General features: G+C 37.4%; 1 protein-coding gene across 18 annotated transcripts in view; it reads right to left on the bottom strand.

Annotated features, from left to right (window-relative positions):
• MCTP1 (multiple C2 and transmembrane domain containing 1) overlaps nucleotides 1–21789 on the bottom strand; it is a 527670-nt gene that overhangs the window by 164901 nt on the left and 340980 nt on the right. For all 18 annotated transcript variants that reach the window (XM_072791100.1, XM_072791166.1, XM_072791128.1 and 15 more), the window contains 2 exons: nucleotides 18747–18933; nucleotides 13930–14023 (listed from right to left, as the gene is read on the bottom strand). In XM_072791100.1, the coding sequence (XP_072647201.1) occupies nucleotides 13930–14023; nucleotides 18747–18933 (281 nt within the window). The remainder of the gene's footprint in view (nucleotides 1–13929; nucleotides 14024–18746; nucleotides 18934–21789) is intronic.

Here is a 21789-nt window from a genome sequence, read left to right as displayed (position 1 = left end):
GGCTTGCTAAATGATGCTTTAAATGACTGGCTTTTCAGTTCCTAAATTTTGCAGCCTTGATTATATGCCACTTAAACAACTGAAAACAATCACAGAAATACCAGTGATGGACCTAACCATTAATTATCTCCTTAATTATTCCTGCCTTTCATCCTTTTATCGTTCTAGTTAGACCTCGTGATATGCTGCTGTGCTTGCCGAGAGTATCTCAGGAGTGGGATTGACTGCAGAATCAGTGTTGACGTCTATAAAGCACACTGTATTCGGCAAAGCTCTAAAAAGTGATGCAGAGCTGCTCCTTGTGATGATTTTACTCGATACTGTATGGCTAGCAGTGCAAGGAATTAAGGCAGCATCCAGAGTTGAAATGCATTTTGTTTCTGATTATCTCTGGCTATTTAAACAGCCTAAATGTATGGAAACAGATTATATAACCTTTCATCTTCCTCTTAGCCATTCTTGTCATAAGACTAAAGCTAATTTGTGGGTACCACCGGGCTTTCCCTTAACTTTCACCATTATGGCTAAAAAGTGCCTATTTCTCTCTTTCGCAGTGCAGAAAAATGAAGGTTCGGGTTTGGATACAAGATAGAAATTGCAGCAGTGCTGGTGAGGATTGGAGGAGTGAGGCTGATTGCATTAACCACCATGACAGCTAAAAGAGAGTCAGCCTTGCTTAAGAACATTGCAATTTTCCATGTTGACAATTTTCTGGAGAGAAATAGGAATACTTTTTGAAGCATTCATTACTTATTGAATGCCTGCTCTTCTCACCCCAGAATTATAAGTATGATTAAGACATAGTCCAGCACTCAAGGCACGCACAATTTAGTGGGCATGATAGGCATGTAAATACACAATTATAATGCAGGACTGTAAGTGCTGTAATAAAGGTAAGTGAAGGGTGCAATGGGAGCAATGAGAAAGAAGCATATCATTCTCTAACTCTAGAACAGGAAGGGAAAAGGAGGCGAAGGCTGTTCTCCTCAGTGGATGAGATGACCCTGGTGATCTATGGTGATTACACATCTCTGTTGCCAACAATTTTAGAAGAGAAGGACAATTACCTAAAAAGAAGACTTGAACAATTTATGACAAGGAATATTTAGCTAAATTTATTTCTTTATCCCTTTGACAGGAACTCAATAACATAGAAACTTAGATATATGTTATGTAGTGACTATAAGATAGATACTTAAAAATATCAGGTTAGGATTAACGCCTTTATGCATAATCTAGTTAAATACTAGGGGCTATTTTTCCCCTATGAATTTTTATAGGGGAAAAAAATCTCCCAAGGGAATTAAAATTAGAGATCCCTCTATCTTAACTTTAAAGTAACTCTATAACAAAATTTAAAGCCTATACTCTAATACTTAAATTCTTATGGTGAAAAGCCATTCCTACAACAGTAAAAACAGATGTCAGGATTGTCTCCAATGGGCATCTTTTCTGGCAGTCTTCAAAACAGCACTGAGGAATGAATAGGATGCACTGACTGGCTAATTCTCTCTCACTCTTAGCCCTTGCTCTTTGAGGTCACAACACTGACGTGTTTATAAAGAACTGTGGGAAAGTCTGCACCACCCTGCTTGCTTGTTACCTGTTATGTGAGCAAGTGGACGACTTCAGTTTGTGCAAACTACTGGTTTGAGCATTAAAGTCACTCAAAAGATACTGAATGATATTCTTGCTCCCAGAATAGAAAGTTAATCCTGATCCATCAGTGGTGGGCTTTGTCCGGGGTCATTTTGCTGCTGACAAGTAGCACAGTTTGCTGGATGTGATGTGTTATAGAAATGTGTGTGTAGGGGGGTACCCAGTGACCACCTCTTTGTTGTCCTGTCTCTGAAAACACAGAAGGCTTTCAATAGCATGGAAAGCAATTCATATCCATTGGGGCCTTTTATTTGGGGCCTACCTTGCACAAATTAAGCTCCTTGGTTTAATTTCCTCAGGTGTCACAGTCTGAAATGACTATACTTTAATCTTTTTTTTTTTTAATTATAATCAAGATTGCCATCTGTCCTTTCCACAAACTGGAATTTCAATCATAACATATAACAATGTTGTACGTAGATGAGGGAATTCCACAGGGTCCACCAAAACAAAAAGCAATGTATGTTGGATATATCTTCCAATCCTTCCCTTATCACTGGAGATAGGGTTTTGACCTTTGCTTTTTTCATCAACTGACCTAAACATATTTTAAACATCTGATTGGTAGAAATACATTAACTGACACTCCTCACTAGGTTCCCACTGGGTCTGATTCTGGGACTGAGCAATAATAACTGGGCTTCCCATTTCTCACTAAGTCACGCATTAGGTTTCCTTGTGGCAGGAAAATCGACCCCCTAGATTGTGGTTCTCAGCCCATTAGACCTAATACATCTTTTTTCATATGGGAGATTTTATTATGTCCTCCTTACTATTTTGAAATAAAACTGACTCAATCATGATTTCAAAATTTCATATAATGCCTTAATGCCATAATAAGGGGGACTAAATAGAAGGTCGTTTATAATAAAATCATACGTTTCTTTATTCAACAAATATTTATTGAGTGCCCACTGTATGCCAGGTCACATAAACAAAACAAAACAGGAAAAGTCCCTGCTCTCTTGGATTCTATTTGTAGTGGGGAGGGAGGAAAATGAGACTAGATATTGAACACAATTAACAAGTACATTATAGTGTATGCTGGGGAGTGATACATGTTAAAAAATAGGGGGGGAAAGCACAGAATAAGGGGTTTAAAGAACGTGGGGGGGGCATAGTTTGTAAATTTAATTAGTATGGTTGGAGTAGACCTCACTGAGAAGACAAAATGTGAGCAAAGACCTGAAGGAAGTGAAGAAGTAATCAAATGAATATCTAGAGAAAAGTATCCCATGCAGAGGCAAGAGCTAGAGCAAAGGCCCGGTGTGCTCAGAGGACCCTGATAGTGGGGCACACTGAGGAATGGGAACAATAGAGGAACATGTCAGAAAAGTAGTGGGGAACCAGATCATGAAGTGTGCTGTGGAGGCAATCCTAAGGTCTTTGGTGTTTACTGTGTAAAATTACAGCCATTTGCAAGACTTGAGTAAATAATATGTATTTCAGAATGCAATCTAGGCTCAGATAATCACAAAATAGATTTAAAACCTATATCAATGTCTATATATATATATTTTTTCAATGTCTATATTTAATCCTGTAGGACACAGGACAATTTTCACTATTTAAGGTTGTCTGGTACTTTGTAGGATATTTAGCATCCTCAACCCACTCCCATCAAATTCCAATAGCGCTCCCCAAACACTGTGGCAACTGAATGCTCCCACAAGGCTCTAAAAATGCTCAAGATGGCAATACTGCCTCCTCCAAATGAGGATCATTGTCCTACAGCAACAGTTCTTAAACATGTTGGTCTTTAGGAACTCTTAAAAATTTCTGAGGACTCCAAAAAGCTTTTGTCTATATAAGTTATATGAATTAGTTTACCATTTTAGAAATTAAAAATGAGAACATATAAAACTATCATTCATTTGTTTTTTTTAAAATATTTATTTATTTATTTATGATAGACATAGAGAGAGAGAGAGGCAGAGACACAGGAGGAGGGAGAAGCAGGCTCCATGCCGGGAGCCGGACGCGGGACTCGATCCCGGGACTCCAGGATCGCGCCCTGGGCCAAAGGCAGGCGCCAAACCGCTGAGCCACCCAGGGATCCCCCTATCATTCATTTGAAAATGACATCATAAATCCATATGTTAACATCAGAACTATCAAATATATAGCCCTTGAAAAATTTCACCGTACATTGAAGAGAGAAAGAGAGTGAGAACGGAAAAGAACATCTTTGTATTGTTATGAAAATAGTTTTGACTTTAAAAGATCCTTGAAAGGGTCTTGGGGATCCCTGGAAGCTTCTAAACCACACTTTGAGAACCATGATTAAGAGCAATGGGAATAAAGCACAATGGAAATATGAACTTATTTCCCTTGGGATCTAGAACTAGATGCAAAAGAATATTGATAGTATTGTGTGTAACAAGATGTATTCTTGAGTCCTAAAACTGAACCATCTTGGTATACGAAAGCTTGAAATTTATGACAGAAGAACAAGACATAAAATGAGACAGATGAGAAACTGGAAGAGAAAGAAAAGGGAGACTATGGATCTATAAAATGAGAAGAAGCTATGAAAAATTATGTCCAAGCTTTTAAGAGTTTAGATAAATTATGGTAAAAACATTTAAGGATTTTATTTCAACTAATATTTGATATATCAAAGTATAAATATTTATTATAAGCTCTTTTGTTTTCTGAAAGTTCTTAAAGATACCTTAGGACCTACAGTAAATATATATTCAATTAGACCCCCCACAGAAAAGCAGGAGGCTTCAGATAAACTTCCTTATAAGTGAACTAATTAGCTGGAGGGATTCTCTGCAGTAGAATAAAATTTTTTAGACTGAAAAATAATGAGTACTCTATTAGGTGATTCAACTTTCTCAAAATATGTATTTTAGGTAATAAAATTGAAAATTGTCATCTGTCAAGCCTTTGTCTTTAAAATGATATCTTTGTCTTTTTATTTCTCTTCTACAAAGTATCTACTCATTCAAGAGTCTGTTATTCGCCTGGGTACCTTCCGTGGGATCTCTGATTCTGAGGGCTGGGAGAAAAGCCTCAGAGGCCAAGTTCAAAAGCCGATTTAGAGATAGAATCCTCTCTGCCACTGGGTAGTCGTGCAGGCTCCGGCTTAACAGTGTGAGAGGTGGGGAAGTCACCATCTCCACAGGTCTATTCTGATAATAATTTTTTGGCAATTACAATTTTTGGGAAGTGCTTCTTTTTTTTCAAGACTTTTATTTATTTATTCATGAAAGACACACACACACACACAGAGGCAGAGAGAGAAGAGAGAGAGAAGCAGAGAGAGAAGCAGGCTCCATGCACCGGGAGCCCGATGTGGGATTCGATCCCAGGACTCCAGGATCACCCCTGGGCCGAAGGCAGGCGCTACACCGCTGAGCCACCCAGGGATCCCCGGGAAGTGCTTCTTTACACTGCACACAAAATTACGTCCCTGTAACTTTCACCTATTTTATGATTTGCCCTCTGTAGTGATTTTTACCTTTAAACGAATTAATGAGTGCGAAGTGAGGACACAGCATCTGTCACTTAGTGTATCTGATTAATGTTCGTTACCTGTCCTCCTGTGCTAGATAATGTGAATGCCTTGCTGAGCCTGTACTCTAACTCCTGGTGTCTCTTCCTGATTGAGAGAGGCTGCAAAGGCCAGAGTGACATTTTTAGACTCTCTTGCAGCTAGGGTTGCAGGTGTGAATTTGGACGCACCCGCTAGGTGTACTTACTTATGGTTTGATATCAGTGTTTAGTTACCTGAGAGCCTGTGGAGTCCATTTTGCTGCTGCTGACTGCCAACAGTAGTGTAGGTAGTTCTCACAATGTCTTTTCAACATGCTAATGTGGGCTGTTGATTAATTAACCTCTCCACATCTCAGTTTTCTCACTTGTGAAGTGGGGATTGGGGCACCTAGGTGGCTCAATGGTTGAGTATCTGCCTTTGGCTCAGGTTGTGATCCTGAGGTCCTGGGATCGAGTCCCTCATCAGGCTTCCCAGAGGGAGCCTGCTTCTCCCTCTGCCTATGTCTCTGCCTCTCTCTCTGTCTCTCATGAATAAATCAATAAAATCTTTAAAGGAAAAAAGTGGGGATGACCATGGTAACTAGGTTGTTGTGAGATTGCGATAATCCTTGTTCCAAGCTCAGGGTAGTGTTTGACATGTGATGAGCTCTCAGTAAATGTTAGTTGCCACTATTATTATTACTATTATTATCATTTTCCTTGAACTGTTCTCAATTGACTTGATTTTAGAACATCAGATATTCCAATTGAGAATTTTACTTGTTTTTCAATGTCCTTGTTTAAAGAACAGCTTCCAGTACTGAGTCCAGAGGTGAGTAACATTCTCAATATTTCCCTTTTATTCAATGTAACCAATCTGTAATCTGTATGCTGTGAAACAATGTAACAAAACTGATAGGTGTATAATTCACTCTCACAAAGTTTAAACTCAATTCAAACCCTAAACTTTTTTCTATATTTCCTATACTTAAAGCAGGACATTACACATTACACTTTGTATCTTGGTAAGGCTTTTTATGTATACTCTTTAATGTCCACCTTGTCAAACTAACCCTATTATTTCAATCTGAATTACATCTACTATACACATATGTGGATATGGAGATATATACGTGTGTGTATGTGTATATATATATAATGTATAAGTAATGTAATGCTATATAAATATTTTAAAATGTAAATATATAATATGTACATGTAGTATACACATAGATGTAATATATGCACATATGGATAGTTAACTATCCCTATAAAAGCAAATTTGATAAGGAAGCCATCAGTTATCTCCTCAAAGTTACTAGTAAGTAGATGGAACAGGCTAGACCAAGGACAGAACCCAGTATTCCTCCACTTGGCATTTCCATCGATGTCAATCCTTTACATCACTCTTGGGGCTTGGCCATCCAGTCACTTATGCACCTAACTATACTGTCATATAACCCAAATATTCCTGTGCTAAGATTTTTTTTTTTAAAGTCTGGTTAAATCCAGATGCTCTGTTTGTACCAGTTCCCTCTTCCATCATTCTAGGAAATTTACACAACTATATCTTGACAAAAAATAAGGAAGAGTTTACTTTTAAACAATTCTAGGATCTGAAAGCATTTCTTTAAGCACTGAGTAGAATCGTGGACCTAGCCCTCCAAGCCAGATCAGCAATTCTCTATTTCTTTACTCAAAAGATCATTTTATAATCTGACTTCCTAAGAACTCTATTAATTACTTTATAGCATTTCTCTTCCCCCCATTTCCCATTGACAGTGGGACCACCACTTTCTCAACCCATAGTCCTTCACCTCCAGCACACATCAAACCCATTATTAATCTCTTTTGTCATCCCACCTATTCTTCCAGAGTAGTCTCTTCTAGCCACGTGACCTGCATATGAATCACACATGACTTCTGTCGTTCCATATAAAACACTAGTTCAGACTCAGCCTCATGAGCCCTTGAGTTAAATGATCATTTTCATTCCTATTTTCACAAATATTTAATATCGACTGTTGCATCTTAGAAAAAACACCTTCACATTTCTCAAATTAGAATATGATTTAGTTTTGCAAAGATGCAAGCACGAAAAGGAAGTAACTTTTATTTCTATGTGAACCGTGTTGACTTAAAGAATGAAGACCAAAAAAAAAGGGGGGGGGGAACGGAGAGCCATGATTTGCTTTCTTTCATTTGTTTAGTCTCATTCTTAAGGAAGGTATTTATATAGTGTTAAGATATTAAACATGTTATGGGTGGAATGTTGTTTTCTAAACTAGGCATGTTACAATGATAAGAATACATCAGGTGTTGGGTATTTTTGATGCATTAAAAACCGGATGAAATTTCTTTTCAAGCTATACTATCTGCTTAATAATCTATTAGCTTAATTGTTAAAAAGCAAAAATGGACATCATTGGTTTATATAATGGAAATGAAGCATACTTTGCTTGGGAAATTTCCAATTGTGTAAAACTTAGGTATTTTTTTTCAAGCAATGTAATTTTAAGATTTAAGGATAGCAAAAGTTAAGAAAAATTAAGAATGACATCCATGCATAACCCCCTTTTATTTGGTAAACTATTTTACTCTTGATAATTCACAAATATGAAGGATTTCCACCACATTTTACATAGAACGCCATCAAGAACAATGTAGAGTTTAAAGGCTATGTTTTTTCTCATCTTCCACCATGGGTTTTCAGCAATAATCATAAGATCGAAGGCTGTACTTATCAGGTACCATCAATGCTATTAAATATGATGATATAATTAAAGGCACACGCTATCAAAAATCCAAACTGCTACAGTTCTATGAAAGAAGTAACGTGCCCACTTTTTCCAGTAGAGCTCTTCTATTCTGAGGGCCACTCAAGCAACAATCGCATGTATCTTACGCAGTTTGCTTGGGTAACCCACGAAAAGTTAATTTTTTTAAAGGACAATATCTTATCTATACCATATATATGTGCTTGGCATTTCTCCAACTGTATATAAAACTTTCAAAGAACAGACTCGCCTTTTTTCTGTGCAGCCACCTTTTCATTTTCTTTCTCTGAATAGACCCATAATGTTCAGGGAAAATACCAAGAATAATAAATCCACATCTCTGTATAAAATACACCTTCATGACATACTCAAGCTGGAAATCACAGGAACCAATAAAAATGCAGGCAGCCTACTGATAATGAGGTCAGAAATACAAATAAATTTACTTTTAATGAAGACTGGAAGCGCAGTAATCAAAGTGTTAAAATTCATTTCATGCATATCTCATTTGCTTCTTAGCTGATATTTACCACGCAATTCTGTGAGAAAGTAGAGGCCTAAGATGCTCCAGATAAATGGCTCAATTAATTGTACAGAGGTAGACCTCTTTGAGCTGAGCCGGAGCTGTGAGCTCTTTATTAAAAGCACTATTCTGTAGCCCATAACCTTGTTCCTTGACTCCTCTCTGGTTTCCAATTTAAACAAGTCCCCATGCGGCCTGCTCTAAAGGGCTTTGTCTCCCTGTCATTGTTAAGAGAGCTGAGGCATCCTGGAAGTGTGAAATCAGACCTCATGAGTTGAACGGTTCCCCAGGGAACGCCGGACTGCGCAGAAGGTCAAAGTCATGGGCCGGACCGTCTAAAAGTGTCTGATCGCCGGTCTGTGACACAGCAAGGTTGGGAGGGGGCGCGGTGCTAGACTGGAGAGGACTGAAATTGAACACATCTTAATTAAAGCCCACAGACAGCAAAACAAAATGTTTTCTAGGCAGCCTGTCAAATGGGGCTTAAATTTAGCTCTGCTAATGAATCTGAGCTGCTAACTGTTATTTCTTAAGATAATAAGACTCTCACGGAAGCTGATAAAACACACACACACACACACACACACACACACACAACAAAACTGTAGCATGTCTTTTTCTGCTGTTTTGTTACTTAAATATTTTCCAACAATGAAGACAGTTTTCCTAAAGAAAAACATGGGAGAAGTCTATGCAAATAAAGGGGTAGTAAACATCTCCCTTAATAACTAGTAGGTTTCCAGACTAGGGGGCTGGTGAGTCATGGGTCTCTACGCGTAGCCTTGTGTTAGAAAAAGATATGCTCACTTCGTGGGACCGTTTCGGTGACAGATTGTGTTAATTGTAAAATTCTCTCCCTCGTCCTTTTGCTCTCCTTCTCCCTCTATTGTTTCCTGAAAGAGATGGTGCATTAATTTGAGAGATCAATTCACCTGGCACGGAGAAGTTTTATATTAGTGTTCCCTTTAATGCAGTGAAAAGGTAGGGCATCTTTTGAAAGGGTTTCACAGTTCTCCTATATCACCGTTTCTGAACCTGAGTGGCTGGAATCCCTGGGGAGGCTGTGACCTCTTCCTCGGGAACTCAAAAAAAAAAAAAAAAAAAAAACCAACCCAGGGGAAAACACAGGGGAGGGGCTGAAGAGAAGAACCCTTTTCTCTTTCTTCTTTAGAACTTGAAAGAACCAATAGGCCAGGTCTAAATACTCTGCCAAGAAAGCCTCCCTCGATATAGAAGACTTGAAATGTTCTGTTGAAAGCAGAAATTAGGCCCCATCCAAGGAAGAGGATAATTAGAAGCTAGAAAAGACAAATTCCAACATGAACTGTTTCCCACCACCTTAAAAAAAAAATTTAAAGACACCCTCCCTCCCCCAGGGGTCTTTCTCTCCTCACACACTGTCCAGTTGTAAGGAATGACTTGATTTAGTGGTAGAGAGAATTTTCCCCAGTGATCGCAGGGCCAGGCGGTCTCTGGTTTGTCTCTGCTTTACAGAGAGACATTCACCTTTTCATTGCCTAGCTGAAAGGTAAGTCAGTTGTACTGCAAAATATTTTTCACTTCATCAAACTTTCTTCCTCACCAAGAATTTAGCTGATCATCTGTGCAAACCAGAGTGCCACTTTCTCAGGCTGTGAAAGGCTGCCCCCAATTTGACTGAAATTTCAATCCACTCTTGTGCCTTGCTCAATGCATGTGTATGTGTGGGAGTTGTAAATTGAGGCCTTAACCACCAGAGTTAATCTCTTTTTTAAATCTGTATTAACCTTAATGATTTGAAGTGCACTGTCCAACACTGGGCTATTGAGACCGAAGAAAAAACTGCCCTCGACTATCAACAGTTTATTAGGGGCTTAGCTGAAGTGACCTACTGTAGTAGTGTTCAGCTGAACAAGGCTATAGGCTTTTTGTGGAAAGGGAAAGAATTGAGGGTTTCATTAAAAAGTAATTTGTGCTTTGTACTCACTCATTCAAAGAGAGTCTCAATTGCTCTTTATTCACACAGAGTTAATACAGTATCACAATGTTTCTCAATGAATGTGTTGTAACAAAAGAAAAATTTTACATTTTGAAAGGAAAAAAATTCTTTGTAGCTACAGTAAGATTGATGGCTACTTAAAAGATTATAGAATCTCTCTTTTTTTCTCCCTGTGCTCTTGTTAAATGATGGAATATCGTAATTTAAAAATTTTTTGCTTAAACTACGGAAGTTGGACTTTGCGTTCTGATCATTAAAAATATTTTAAAAATGGAGCAAAGTTGGTCAGATATAAGTTTGTCTCATTAGACTTTGTCTAGAAAAAAGTGTTCTGATGCCAACTAAGTATCTTATCGTCTCATCTATACCAGGTCAGAAAATACTCTGCTTAGCTCCAAGAGCTATCAGTGATTTAAAGTCCCCCCTCTCCATCCACAACACTTCTAAATGGATGCTAATTTGAGGATTTGAAGACAGTACCATCGACTCAATTTCCGTTTTTCGAACTGCTGCTGAGTATCTTGTAGAGCCCGACTATGATCACCCTCTGAGATGAACAGCATATTTTTTAAGTTCTTCTTTGAACAAGTAAAGAAGAAAGTATCCAAAGGGCTTATTTGTGCTCCACATTTAATGGTTGAGACCAAGAGGGATCGGTTTACACATAAATATTTATCCTTTCCAGAAGTACAGATTATTTAAAAAACTGATGGCACATTCGGACATTTCTCACTTAAATATATGGTCCTCAGTTTCTGCCACCATCACAAATGTCATAAAGACCACAAAAGGTCCAAGAGGGAGCAAGGTCAAAGACTGAATTATCCTCTTGCCCCTGAATAGTTCAACATCTCTCTTGTTCAATTCAGAGCACATTAGATTATAAGGTCAGTGTGGAATGAGGAATCATTAGATTTATATCCCTAAAACTGGAGGGGAAAAAAATGGAGAATCTGTTATTTAGTATTCCCCAAATTAAAGTTCATTGGATCAGATCAAAATTATGTCTCAGTGAATCCCTAGGGAAAAGACTATTGTTATTCACATTAATTTACATAGAACCATCAGGAAAGAAATATATCTATTTTTTACAGCTTTGAAAGAACATGTACTTTAACTTCCATAGTGGCATATAGGCCAAGTAGGTTAACATAGTTTGCATATTCATGAAGTTTTAAAAGCAATGACAGTTTCTCTCCAAGAGAAACAAACTTATATAATTGCATTCAACTTGTGTAATGGACAGGCATCTAAGCTTTTGAAGTAAATGGGACTTGAATATTTTCATAAGAAATTATTGTGCCCCTATAAATGTTCAGTAATAATTCTTAGCACTGAGGTGCCCCCTGAGATACTGATTATTTTTAGGCCCTTCTCCCTATCTTCAGAGGTCTTCAGCTCAACACTGGGGGCTCCCCTCCCCTATAGAAAATCCTGAAGACAACTGAAGGTGCCTCCCATGATGGTGAATGTCACATCTGAATTTACCTACTGTGGGGAATCAGAGGTTAGGTGGAACCTTTGTATGTGAAAGCAATGCTGAGTTCCTATTCCAGGCTTTAAGTTAATGTCCACAGTGAACAGGGACACCTGGGTGGCTCAGTGGTTGAGCATCTGCCTTTGGCTCAGGTCTCGATCCCGGGGTCCTGGGATCAAGTCCCCCATCAGGCTCCCTACGGGGAGCCTGCTTCTCCCTCTGCCTGTGTCTCTGCCTCTCTCTGTGTGTCTCTCATGAATAAATAAATAGAATCTTAAAAAAAAAATGACCACAGCGAACAAAAAAAGAGCAGTTACGGGCTGCTAAATGGAACAGTTGGTTAAACATCTGACTTGGTTTTGTCTCAGGTTGTGATCTCAGGGTCACAAGATTGACCCCCAAGTGGGTCTCCTCGCTCAGTGTGGAGTCTGCTTGAATTTCCCTCTTCCTCTGCTCCTCCCTCCCCCAATCTCTCTCTCTCTAAAATAAATAAATAAATCTTAAAAAAAAGAGGAGTTATTCATTGTTGACTGTTGGTTCTCATATTAAATACAACATAATAAAAGAAAAAAAAGGAAATCATTATGTCCAGATTAATTTGAGTATAACCACATCAGAGGTAAAAAAGAAAATGAATAAACTTAAATTTGTTTAGTACAAGAAACCAAGTCAGCAAATGTGCAAAAAGATTACAAACTACCTTCTCTCCCATTATTTTCAAGTATGCCTATTTTGAAAGAATATTTGACAGTTGTTACTATCTTCATGGTTACAAATGAGCTGATAATCACCTGTTCAAAGAAACTGTAAACTCTCAACATTTTTATCACACAATCAACAGTCACTTGATACTACACAAATATTAAAAAATTTAAAATATTATCATTCTGGAGCAGACATCTGCTATTTCAGTTCTAATGCATTTGGTTTTGATTCTGTTCTGTTTAGATTTGATAAGTTAAAGAAGGGCATCAACCGTCATGTAATGGGTTTATAAGCTCTTAGATGGTAAGAAAGATGCATTTCATCCCTTCAAATAAGCCCACTACCTTATTGGGATCAACCTACTGAACATTCACAGTGATAAGCATATTTCTACAAATAATAAGTGCATACTTTCTTTCAGGATGAGCAAAATTCATTCAAAAATTGTCCAAGTCAGCCAATTTGTTATCCATGTTGAGATAGTCCACTTAAGGCATGGTATAAGTACCCTCCCAAACCTATGGAATTAAGGAGTAAATGAGTGGTCCCATGATTGCAAATTCAAAACAATGATTTCATTCTGGAAATTGTTGAGATAATTATCATTAGTCAACTAATACATTATAGAAACAGCAATATCCAAATCAGGAAGCTTTAAGAGATAAGACTGATTCCAGTGTTTTTACAGGCTCATTTCTTGGTTAAAAAAAATTTCAAACAATGTGGATGCTTAGTTTAGATCCAGAATTATCTCTGGGATGTGCTAAAGAATTTTAACAACAAAAAAAATGAGTCAGCAACCCAGATACTGGAGTTTATACCACATAATTGAGTATTTTGCATCTAAATTTTTCAGTGGACTATGCAACAGATTTTATGTGTGTTGGACTTGTAAGTGATGATGTTATGATATCATCTGAGGGAAGCTGATACTGTCTGAGAGAAGACACATTACTTCAAAATGCCAAAGTGATGAAACCTGGAAGAAATATTCCCACTATGTTAGCCAAACTTTGGAAAAGGCAACAGTTCAAATGTTATTTAACTTTTTTATTGTTTATTTTTAATACATCACCCTTCTTTTAAAAAGCAGAAACAGTATAAAAATTGGGTGGTTGGCAACTCTTGTAAGATCAAACCTGAATCTTTATATTTATATTATTAACTTTGATGATCCAATTAGGAGAAATGAAGAGTTTAGTTATTAAATGGTATGGACCCTGCATGCTGTTCGATATGTATGTATCATACATAATAAATATTATAAATATATATTATAAAAATATGTATAAATAAATATGGATGACAGAATTGCCTTATTTCTTACCTGTGACATCAGCGACCATCAGCCCTTCTGCTCTGATTACTTTCACCTGGAGAAATCCCACATCTTTCAAGTTGTGAAATATCCGCAATGGGCTCTGAAAGACCCCAATATCAGTGTTAGAAAAGAAAGGTCCTAGAGGGTCTCAAAGAGTGTGTAAGAAAACACCAAGTTTTATGGTAGGTCTCAGGATGCTGCTTAAGTGATTCAAAGGGATATTTGTGTTTCTTCAATAGAGTACCCCTCCGCCATCATTAACATCTGCATACACGTAGGCACATACATATGTATTGATGTAGATAATTGTTGCTATACAGGACTTTTTGAAAGAATAAAAATTACCACATTTCTTCCCCATGAATAATTATCAGTAGATGGTGAACTATAAATTATGGAGTAGGCTATGCCTACTTTCTTCCTTCAATCTCCTTTACCGAAGCAATCCAAGAAATCTGTCATCTATGGGCACGATGGTTTGGAGACTGATGATTGTAGATACTGAGTCTTAGCTTGTTAGCCATGTGACACACATCAGCCTTTAAGATTAAGAAAGAAAATATTAATTTTTTTTTTACTCTTTTCTTCTTGGTGAGTTTTGGAAATTACATGTGCTAGATGAGGGTTAAATTATTGAAATACTGTTTTCTAATATTTGATTCAAAAGATTTACATAGTGTGAACCTTTTAGACAAAAAACTTATATGACTTTTAAAATAAGTTAAATTGATCACTAAAAGTAAATGCAAAAATGATGAATAATTTTTCTTAAGTTTGCAATTTTATTTGCCACTGTAGTATGTATAGAAGCAGGGATATTTCAATAGGAGAATCAGATCCAAAGGATAAAAACCTATTTAATTTGATAAATTAATAATGGTAGTGTTTTGGGAAGTATAGTACCTGAAGGCATTAAAAGAGGGATACCAATGTAATAATTCAGAACTCTAATTAATGGACATAAATACTTAAAGAGTTAAGTCCTGATAGAGAACACTGATATGTATTTGCTTATTTATACTTCCTGGTATTTTTCATATGACAAGACAGGCATTTCTGGCATTTCTACCCAGTACCAAAGGTACTTCTGGATTATAATCTTTAAAATGCTTTAAGTCCAGGGAGCATAACATAACAAAGTTATCAAACTGTTACTAAAGAACATTCCCATCTTTGTATTAAGGATGTGAAAATACTGACGAGCAGAAGCTTACTGAGATATTAACTTTATCAGTCCTGTAGGACTAGCTGTTGTGTAAACTGGAACTATTACTTGGGATATTGAGAGGAGAAAATGCAGATCTATGGGTAATCTCAGAGCCTCACTTTTAAGAGTGTTGAGCGCAGGCTTAGCTCTTAATTTTTTATTGTTTTTAAACAGCTGTTTATCACCTCAAATCTACTGAACCTACCCAGATGGCAGGGTTCAGGAAAAATGCACCTCTCTCTCCATTTAAAGTCCTGTAAGTTAAGGGTTTAGCAGTGGGAACGTTGGACAGCAGGATTCTAATTCAGAGGTTTGTAGGCGTGTTGTCTTCCTGATGGAGTAACATCAGGTTTGAGAAGTTTCTCCTTATCTCAGAGCTTCCTGAGTATTATAAACCAGGTAAGCCTCCTATCCTAATGATAGAGGAGAGTTTTATCAAAAAGCTTCTGTCCTTTAATTTTGGGGAGCAATTTAAACCAAGTTTCACCATGTCTAAAACAAATCTCATCAGTCCTCGGGCTGAGAATTGTTTCATAGTAGTAACCTCACTGCACAGACATACAGCTTCTGACGCTTCAGCTCCGATGTTCTGCTTCTCATTTGGAGGGGTAATTATTGTTTGAAGGGTTTCTTTCCTCCAGTCAGCTGACACTCAGGATTTATTGCAAACTTCAACTATTTAGGCCAGTGACACATCGCTTATAATAAGAATTCAAAAAAAAAAAAAAAGGCAAAAAAACTTAAATATTTCAGTTTAAAAATATACCTCTCAGTAATGCTTCATCAAGAGGTATTCCTGCCTTGTTATTTATGGTTATTTTAGAAGGCCTCAAAACCTGCATGGCTTCTGAAGCCAGAAATTTCCATAGCAGAGGAATCTATGATTTGCTGTGAATCCTTTCAGCCCTCAATAGATGGGAAAAGATTGAAATGCTCTGGAGAGGAGTCCTCTTTATTTTTTTAATGAAAGGCTGTATAATATATTTTCTCTATGGCTGCAGCAGCTGTCAGGGAGAGCATCTCAGTTCAGCTCTATTACGGGAGAGGCAATACCCCATCCTATGGCATCGAGATGCTCTGAGGGGCCAGAGCTGATTGACAGCTTGTCACCGTGACGTCTTATTCCATCTCTGTTATGGAGAAAATTAATGTCACACCACCAGCCTTATGACTCGCTGTCATCTTAGAACCGCTCACCTTTTATCAATGCTCTAAATAACATTTCAAGCCCATCGTCTCACGGTGGACAATCCGGTCAAGGGACATTAAATCAGATGACTGTGAAATGTCATAATAAAAATGGAATGCTAACAACTTCTTCTCTAAACTAGCTCCTCTGGTTTTTAAACTGTGACAAGGGGGAGCAAGGGTTCAGCATACCCGTTCTGAAAAGGTCATACAATCGCTCTTGGTCTACTACCCATTACTACCCGCCCCCTATTGACCTTCGCTGCTTTCCTCCCCCCCAAAAGAAAAAAAAAAGAAAAATGGAATTAGCCATCTTTTCAGAATGAGGTGATCAAATAATGGCTCACACAGTAATGTCTGTTTAATTTGTGGGGCTTCAATGCTTCACAATGAACAACCGAATGACAGAAATAGACAGCTTTTCCAGGGGCAATTCATTTACCTTTCTCACTCTGGCCAGTGCCAAATTAAATTCTTAAGTTTCACCTAATATTTAAAAAAATACACATGGTCTCCCAGGAAAACATATAAATAATTCTCCAAATAACCTTCTCTATATGTTTCTCTGAAACAAGTGTTGTTTCAGACATGATACGGCATTCATTCATCTCATAATCTGTATAATAAAAAGGAAATGCACTGAAACCATACTTGTATTGCTATTGCAATTATAACACATGTGCTATACTGCATATACAGTAGATTTGTAGCAACTATGTCTCTAGAGGGACATACAGGCCTACGCTTGAAACGCAGGGCTAAAAAAAAAGATATATTTAGAGATGGTTCACTTTTTAATATGTTGAGCAGCATATATTGGAGAATTAGCCCAGGCATCCACATAGTATTTTACATTTTATTCAAACAATAACTAACATTTGAAAGAAGGTGCGAAAACAAATATTCAAATTCTGAATGGAAATGGCTGATTTAAGGAAGCTCCTCCGGCAAAAAGAAAAAAAAAAGAATCAATAAAAGTTGGATTATTTCTAATTACCTAGCCTGCAGTATCATTCTAATATATGGGATAATATCAAATATTAATCCATAAAATACAGTATCATAATACCTAGACTTTTTATATTAATATACCAATTAATTCCTTTAAAATGGTTTCAATTCACAAGGCTCACTTCTGGCAACAGGAGAACATGTTTTTGTAGGTACCAAAATGTGAAATCATTCTCATAATTGCAATTACATATTAGAAGATGCCCAACAATACGTTGGGCTCTTAGGTGGTTTAAAAATATATACTATTTAGCCTTGCTAAGTCACCTCTATTAAACTGTTTATGATAACACCATTGGTGGATGAGTTGTACAAGCATTAGCAGACAGCTGATTCAGTGGAGATAGCCAGAATAAATTTGCTGAAGCGCACATCCTGCTAATCTGTTTGAAGAATATTGTAGAGCATTAGTACCAGCACTTCATGTTATCTGCACAGCCTGATAAGGTACATCTTTATTAAATTCAGTTATTGGAAGGATGTCAGTCAGCAAATAGGAATATTTTAGAATCTAAAAAAAAAATTAAGCGCCTCTTTGTTAGTCAGAGCTTGGTTTCATGGCTGAGTGTCTAGAGGAGCCTTCTAAACACCTGGCAGCATTGTACAATACAAGCTTTGTAATTTTAAGTGGAAAAGCTTTTTTCCCAGCTTCATGGGTACCGAAGCATTCACTTTTTCGAGGCTCCATTGAGACAGAATGGTGGAGTAAGAGCTCCCCTCTCTGTTGATTCACGAAAACTGCATGGTGGAAAATGTACGGTGTGAGGATGCTGGGAAATAGGTAGATTTGGTTGTATTTTGCTTTGGTGAAATTTGAGAAAGGTACTTACTATAGTGACTCCCTATTCCACTCTATCACTCCACAAATGATCAAAAGGTAAGGAGGCTTCCTTTTAATTATATTTCACATTCAATTAAAATAAGATAAAGGAATGAAGTGAGGCTCTTCTAAGCAGTTGAAATAAAAATTCTTTCTGTGAATATCCTCTCGTTACCAAGCTACTAATTAATGTAGGTGTCATTAATTCCATTTCAAACTTGGAAAGACAAAGAACTCTTAATTTGCAATTACAAAGGGTCAATGAATTAATTTTGAGGTAATGTTCTGTATACTTGACTTTCCTTTATGAGAAGTTGCCTTGCACGAGAGTTGTGCTGCATGACAAAATCACTGTGGAGAGGCTCAGAATCCAGAATTTGGTTTGGAAGAGATTCTAGAGAAGAGCAGGTGTGCAGACCTCAGGTAACACAAGGGCTTGTGCAAAGATAGGCATGGCACGTGCATTTGGCCAGCTGTCTGTTTCTTCTGATTTGTCTGTCACACAGCCTTCCAGATGTACTTCTGTCACTCCAGGTCAATTATTTATCACCTCAACTAGTCACACATGACCCTGAAGGAGGAGGGTTACATACGTACATATCTCCTTAAGATTTCCTCCCGTTCTTTCTGGTCCTCCAGGGAGTTGACGGAGAGGTCAGAGATGCTGACTGTGGCCGAAGCTGTCAGGGTGACCAGCAGCACCAGGTGTCCCTCACCCTCTTCCAGCTGCAGCTCCAACTTGTGTGTCTGTTCCCTACTGAGGGCCGACAGGTCCACCTGGCATCTAGAAACAAATGTTTTGAATTAGCAAATGGCTTTTCTTTTCCTTTTCTCTTTTCTTTCTTTCTTCCTTCTTTCCTTCCTTTTTTTTTTTTGTTTTGTTTTGTTTTGTTACATCAAACAGTGAAAGTGCAGAGAGCTATGTGAAAAATCAAATCAGTAGAAATACTATTTGAACCACTGGAATAATACATCTTTCTTTCAGCACACTTTCTTCACAAAATTCAGATGCTGATTATTTTTACTTTTTATTTCTGTAAGATACAAAAAACATGCTTATTTGATTCTATTCCTACCCGTTGTTACCATATTCATAAATCGATAGGGACTTTCAAACCCTGGATGGCCTAGTTTAGTGGGGCTTTGCCTACAAAAAGATTAACATGAGCTGTCTGGAGAGGCAAACCACCAAGAATCTGAATTCTTGTGTAGGTTTTAAACCGATGGGTGTTCTTCCTTCATTCATAAATATTATTTAGCAACGAAAAAAACATGTACTTTGATGATGTCATAAGTTTAACGTGTTTAAAATCATGCCAATTTATTCACAGAACACCATGCATAAATCTAAATAAAAATAAATCCCCCCAAAACATTACAGCTCAAGGGTTATGTAGCAGCGTTTTTCTAACAGAGGTTTCATTACATGGCAGCCCATGCTTGATAACCTATTCTCTCAGAGCTAAACACCTTGAAATGTCTTTTCACAAAAATGTCAATTGACTTGGAAGAGAAAGATACTAAGGTGATCACAAAGCCAATAAACTGAGAGAAAGGGGACAGACATGAACGAAAGGCATTTAAGACAGAAAATAGCCAATTATAAGAATAAATATGATAACCTATCGTAAACAGGGGAGTCAGATATCAGGGACTGATTAAATTTTTGCTCTTTCTTGTTCTTTACTTCACTGTCTATTGTTTTGCTTTTAAATGAAATATCTATGAATAGGCCTCAATGCTTATAGTCAGGTTCAAACATCTCTTTAGTATGAGTAAATTTAGAAATTGAACCAAAGCCTGACATTTTGGTTTTATTTGTGCCAATCAAAATGACAAGGGAGATAGCTGGGACGAGAAACAACTGAGAGGAAGAGGAGTACAGGGGCAAGAAAGGAAAAGAAAAAGAAGTGCCCTGGTCAGGGACAGAAAGTCCGTGTACGTAAATGCTAACTATCCGAGAAAGAGCAGGAAATCAGCATCAGCACCAAGTCTGGAAAACACCTTCCTAAAGTGAAAACATATATCAAATAATTTCATTGTTGCTATGAATACAACATGCATTTCAAAATACTTTCACGCTGTCTCTTTAAACTCCCAAGGCTGAAAAAAACATACCTAATCCTTGCCTAATATTCTAATTTTAATTGGAATTAAGTTCTTGTCAATAGTACTTGGAACAAATTGAGGAGAAAGATGCGATGGTGATAAACAAACCATCAAATGCATTCTCTAATAAAAAGAAAAAAGGTCAATGTGATTTTCTGCAGATCTTTTCAGCAACTCTCAGAGTGTCTCGCCTATAGTTTGTTGAATGCGAATGAATCTTTGGATTGGACTGGGAGTACGATACAAGGGAATCAAACATGGGTTACAATTCACACAGTACTTTTGGCTGGATAAAGCTGGGAACAAGAAAGGTCTTTCACTCATTTGGATCCTGCATTTCCCAGTCCTGTCCTTGCCTTACTCTTCCATATGACACTGCATCACTCTTAAAATACACTGAAGTGTTCTGGAAGGTTTCTTTCTATGGCTATTGCCATTTTACATGGGTCATATGGATGCTGGCCTACTACTTATTTACGTTAGAGGCACTGTGTTTGATGCTCTAGTGTTGGGAAAGGTGCTCTAAAGATGATCTAGCCCAAGAATTGCAAATTGGCAACTTTCAGATCATATCTGGTCCATGGATGTGCTGTTTTCGCTTGTAGTGCTAAAAAAGAAATTTTCAATTAAAAACATTTTAAAACAGAGTAAATGATCTCTGACTTAATTACTGTCCCTAAAACTATCTATTATTTACAGCTGGCCTATTTCACTTAATTCTGTATCTGATTCAAATAGGCATAGGTATTTGTGATCCTCACAATCTCCTTAATTTAGCAATAAGAAAACTGAAGCCCAGAGGAGTTACATGACCAATGGAGATACAGTTTGTTGTTACAGAGCTAGGACTGAGAACTTGAATGATGGAATCCAAGATCTAGGCTTTTTCCTGGGTTGTCTTCACTAAGTAACCGTGTATACCAGGCGAAAGTGTGTCTGTTTGCAGTGGTTCTTAAACTGGATGAAATCTGGACTTATTTCTGACAGAAAAAAGTATCTCAGTTTTCAAGCATGGAAATATGTTATACTTTTAAAATATATATAAACTATGGAAGAAGAATGTAAGTTATTGCTCTTAGAAGAAGATAAACTGGGATCCCTGGGTGGCGCAGCGGTTTGGCGCCTGCCTTTGGCCCAGGGCACGATCCTGGAGACCCGGGATCGAATCCCACATCGGGCTCCCGGTGCATGGAGCCTGCTTCTCCCTCTGCCTATGTCTCTGCCTCTCTCTCTCTCTGTGTGACTATCATAAATAAATAAAAATTAAAAAAAAATTTAAAATGAAGAAGATAAACTCAGAAAAATTGGATTTTAAAAACTACGAAAATAATAAAACTTAACATTGTAAATTTATAGCGAGGATTATGCTCTTCAGCTGCAACTAAAGTTTCAGTGTTGGATATTCTTGTAGAAATAGTTTCTAATTTTGTCCTATATTTAATGTTTCAGAATTTTGACTAAATAATTCCAATGTAGAAAATGCCTATTTATATAAATGTTATTAGAACAGAGTATTAAGGACTCCCAAGTT

The sequence above is a fragment of the Canis lupus genome, chromosome 2, assembly GCF_048164855.1.
Source record: "Canis lupus baileyi chromosome 2, mCanLup2.hap1, whole genome shotgun sequence".
NCBI lineage: Eukaryota > Metazoa > Chordata > Mammalia > Carnivora > Canidae > Canis > Canis lupus.
Note: the sequence above shows the minus strand (reverse complement) of the source record. Positions and strands in the feature narration are given on the sequence as shown.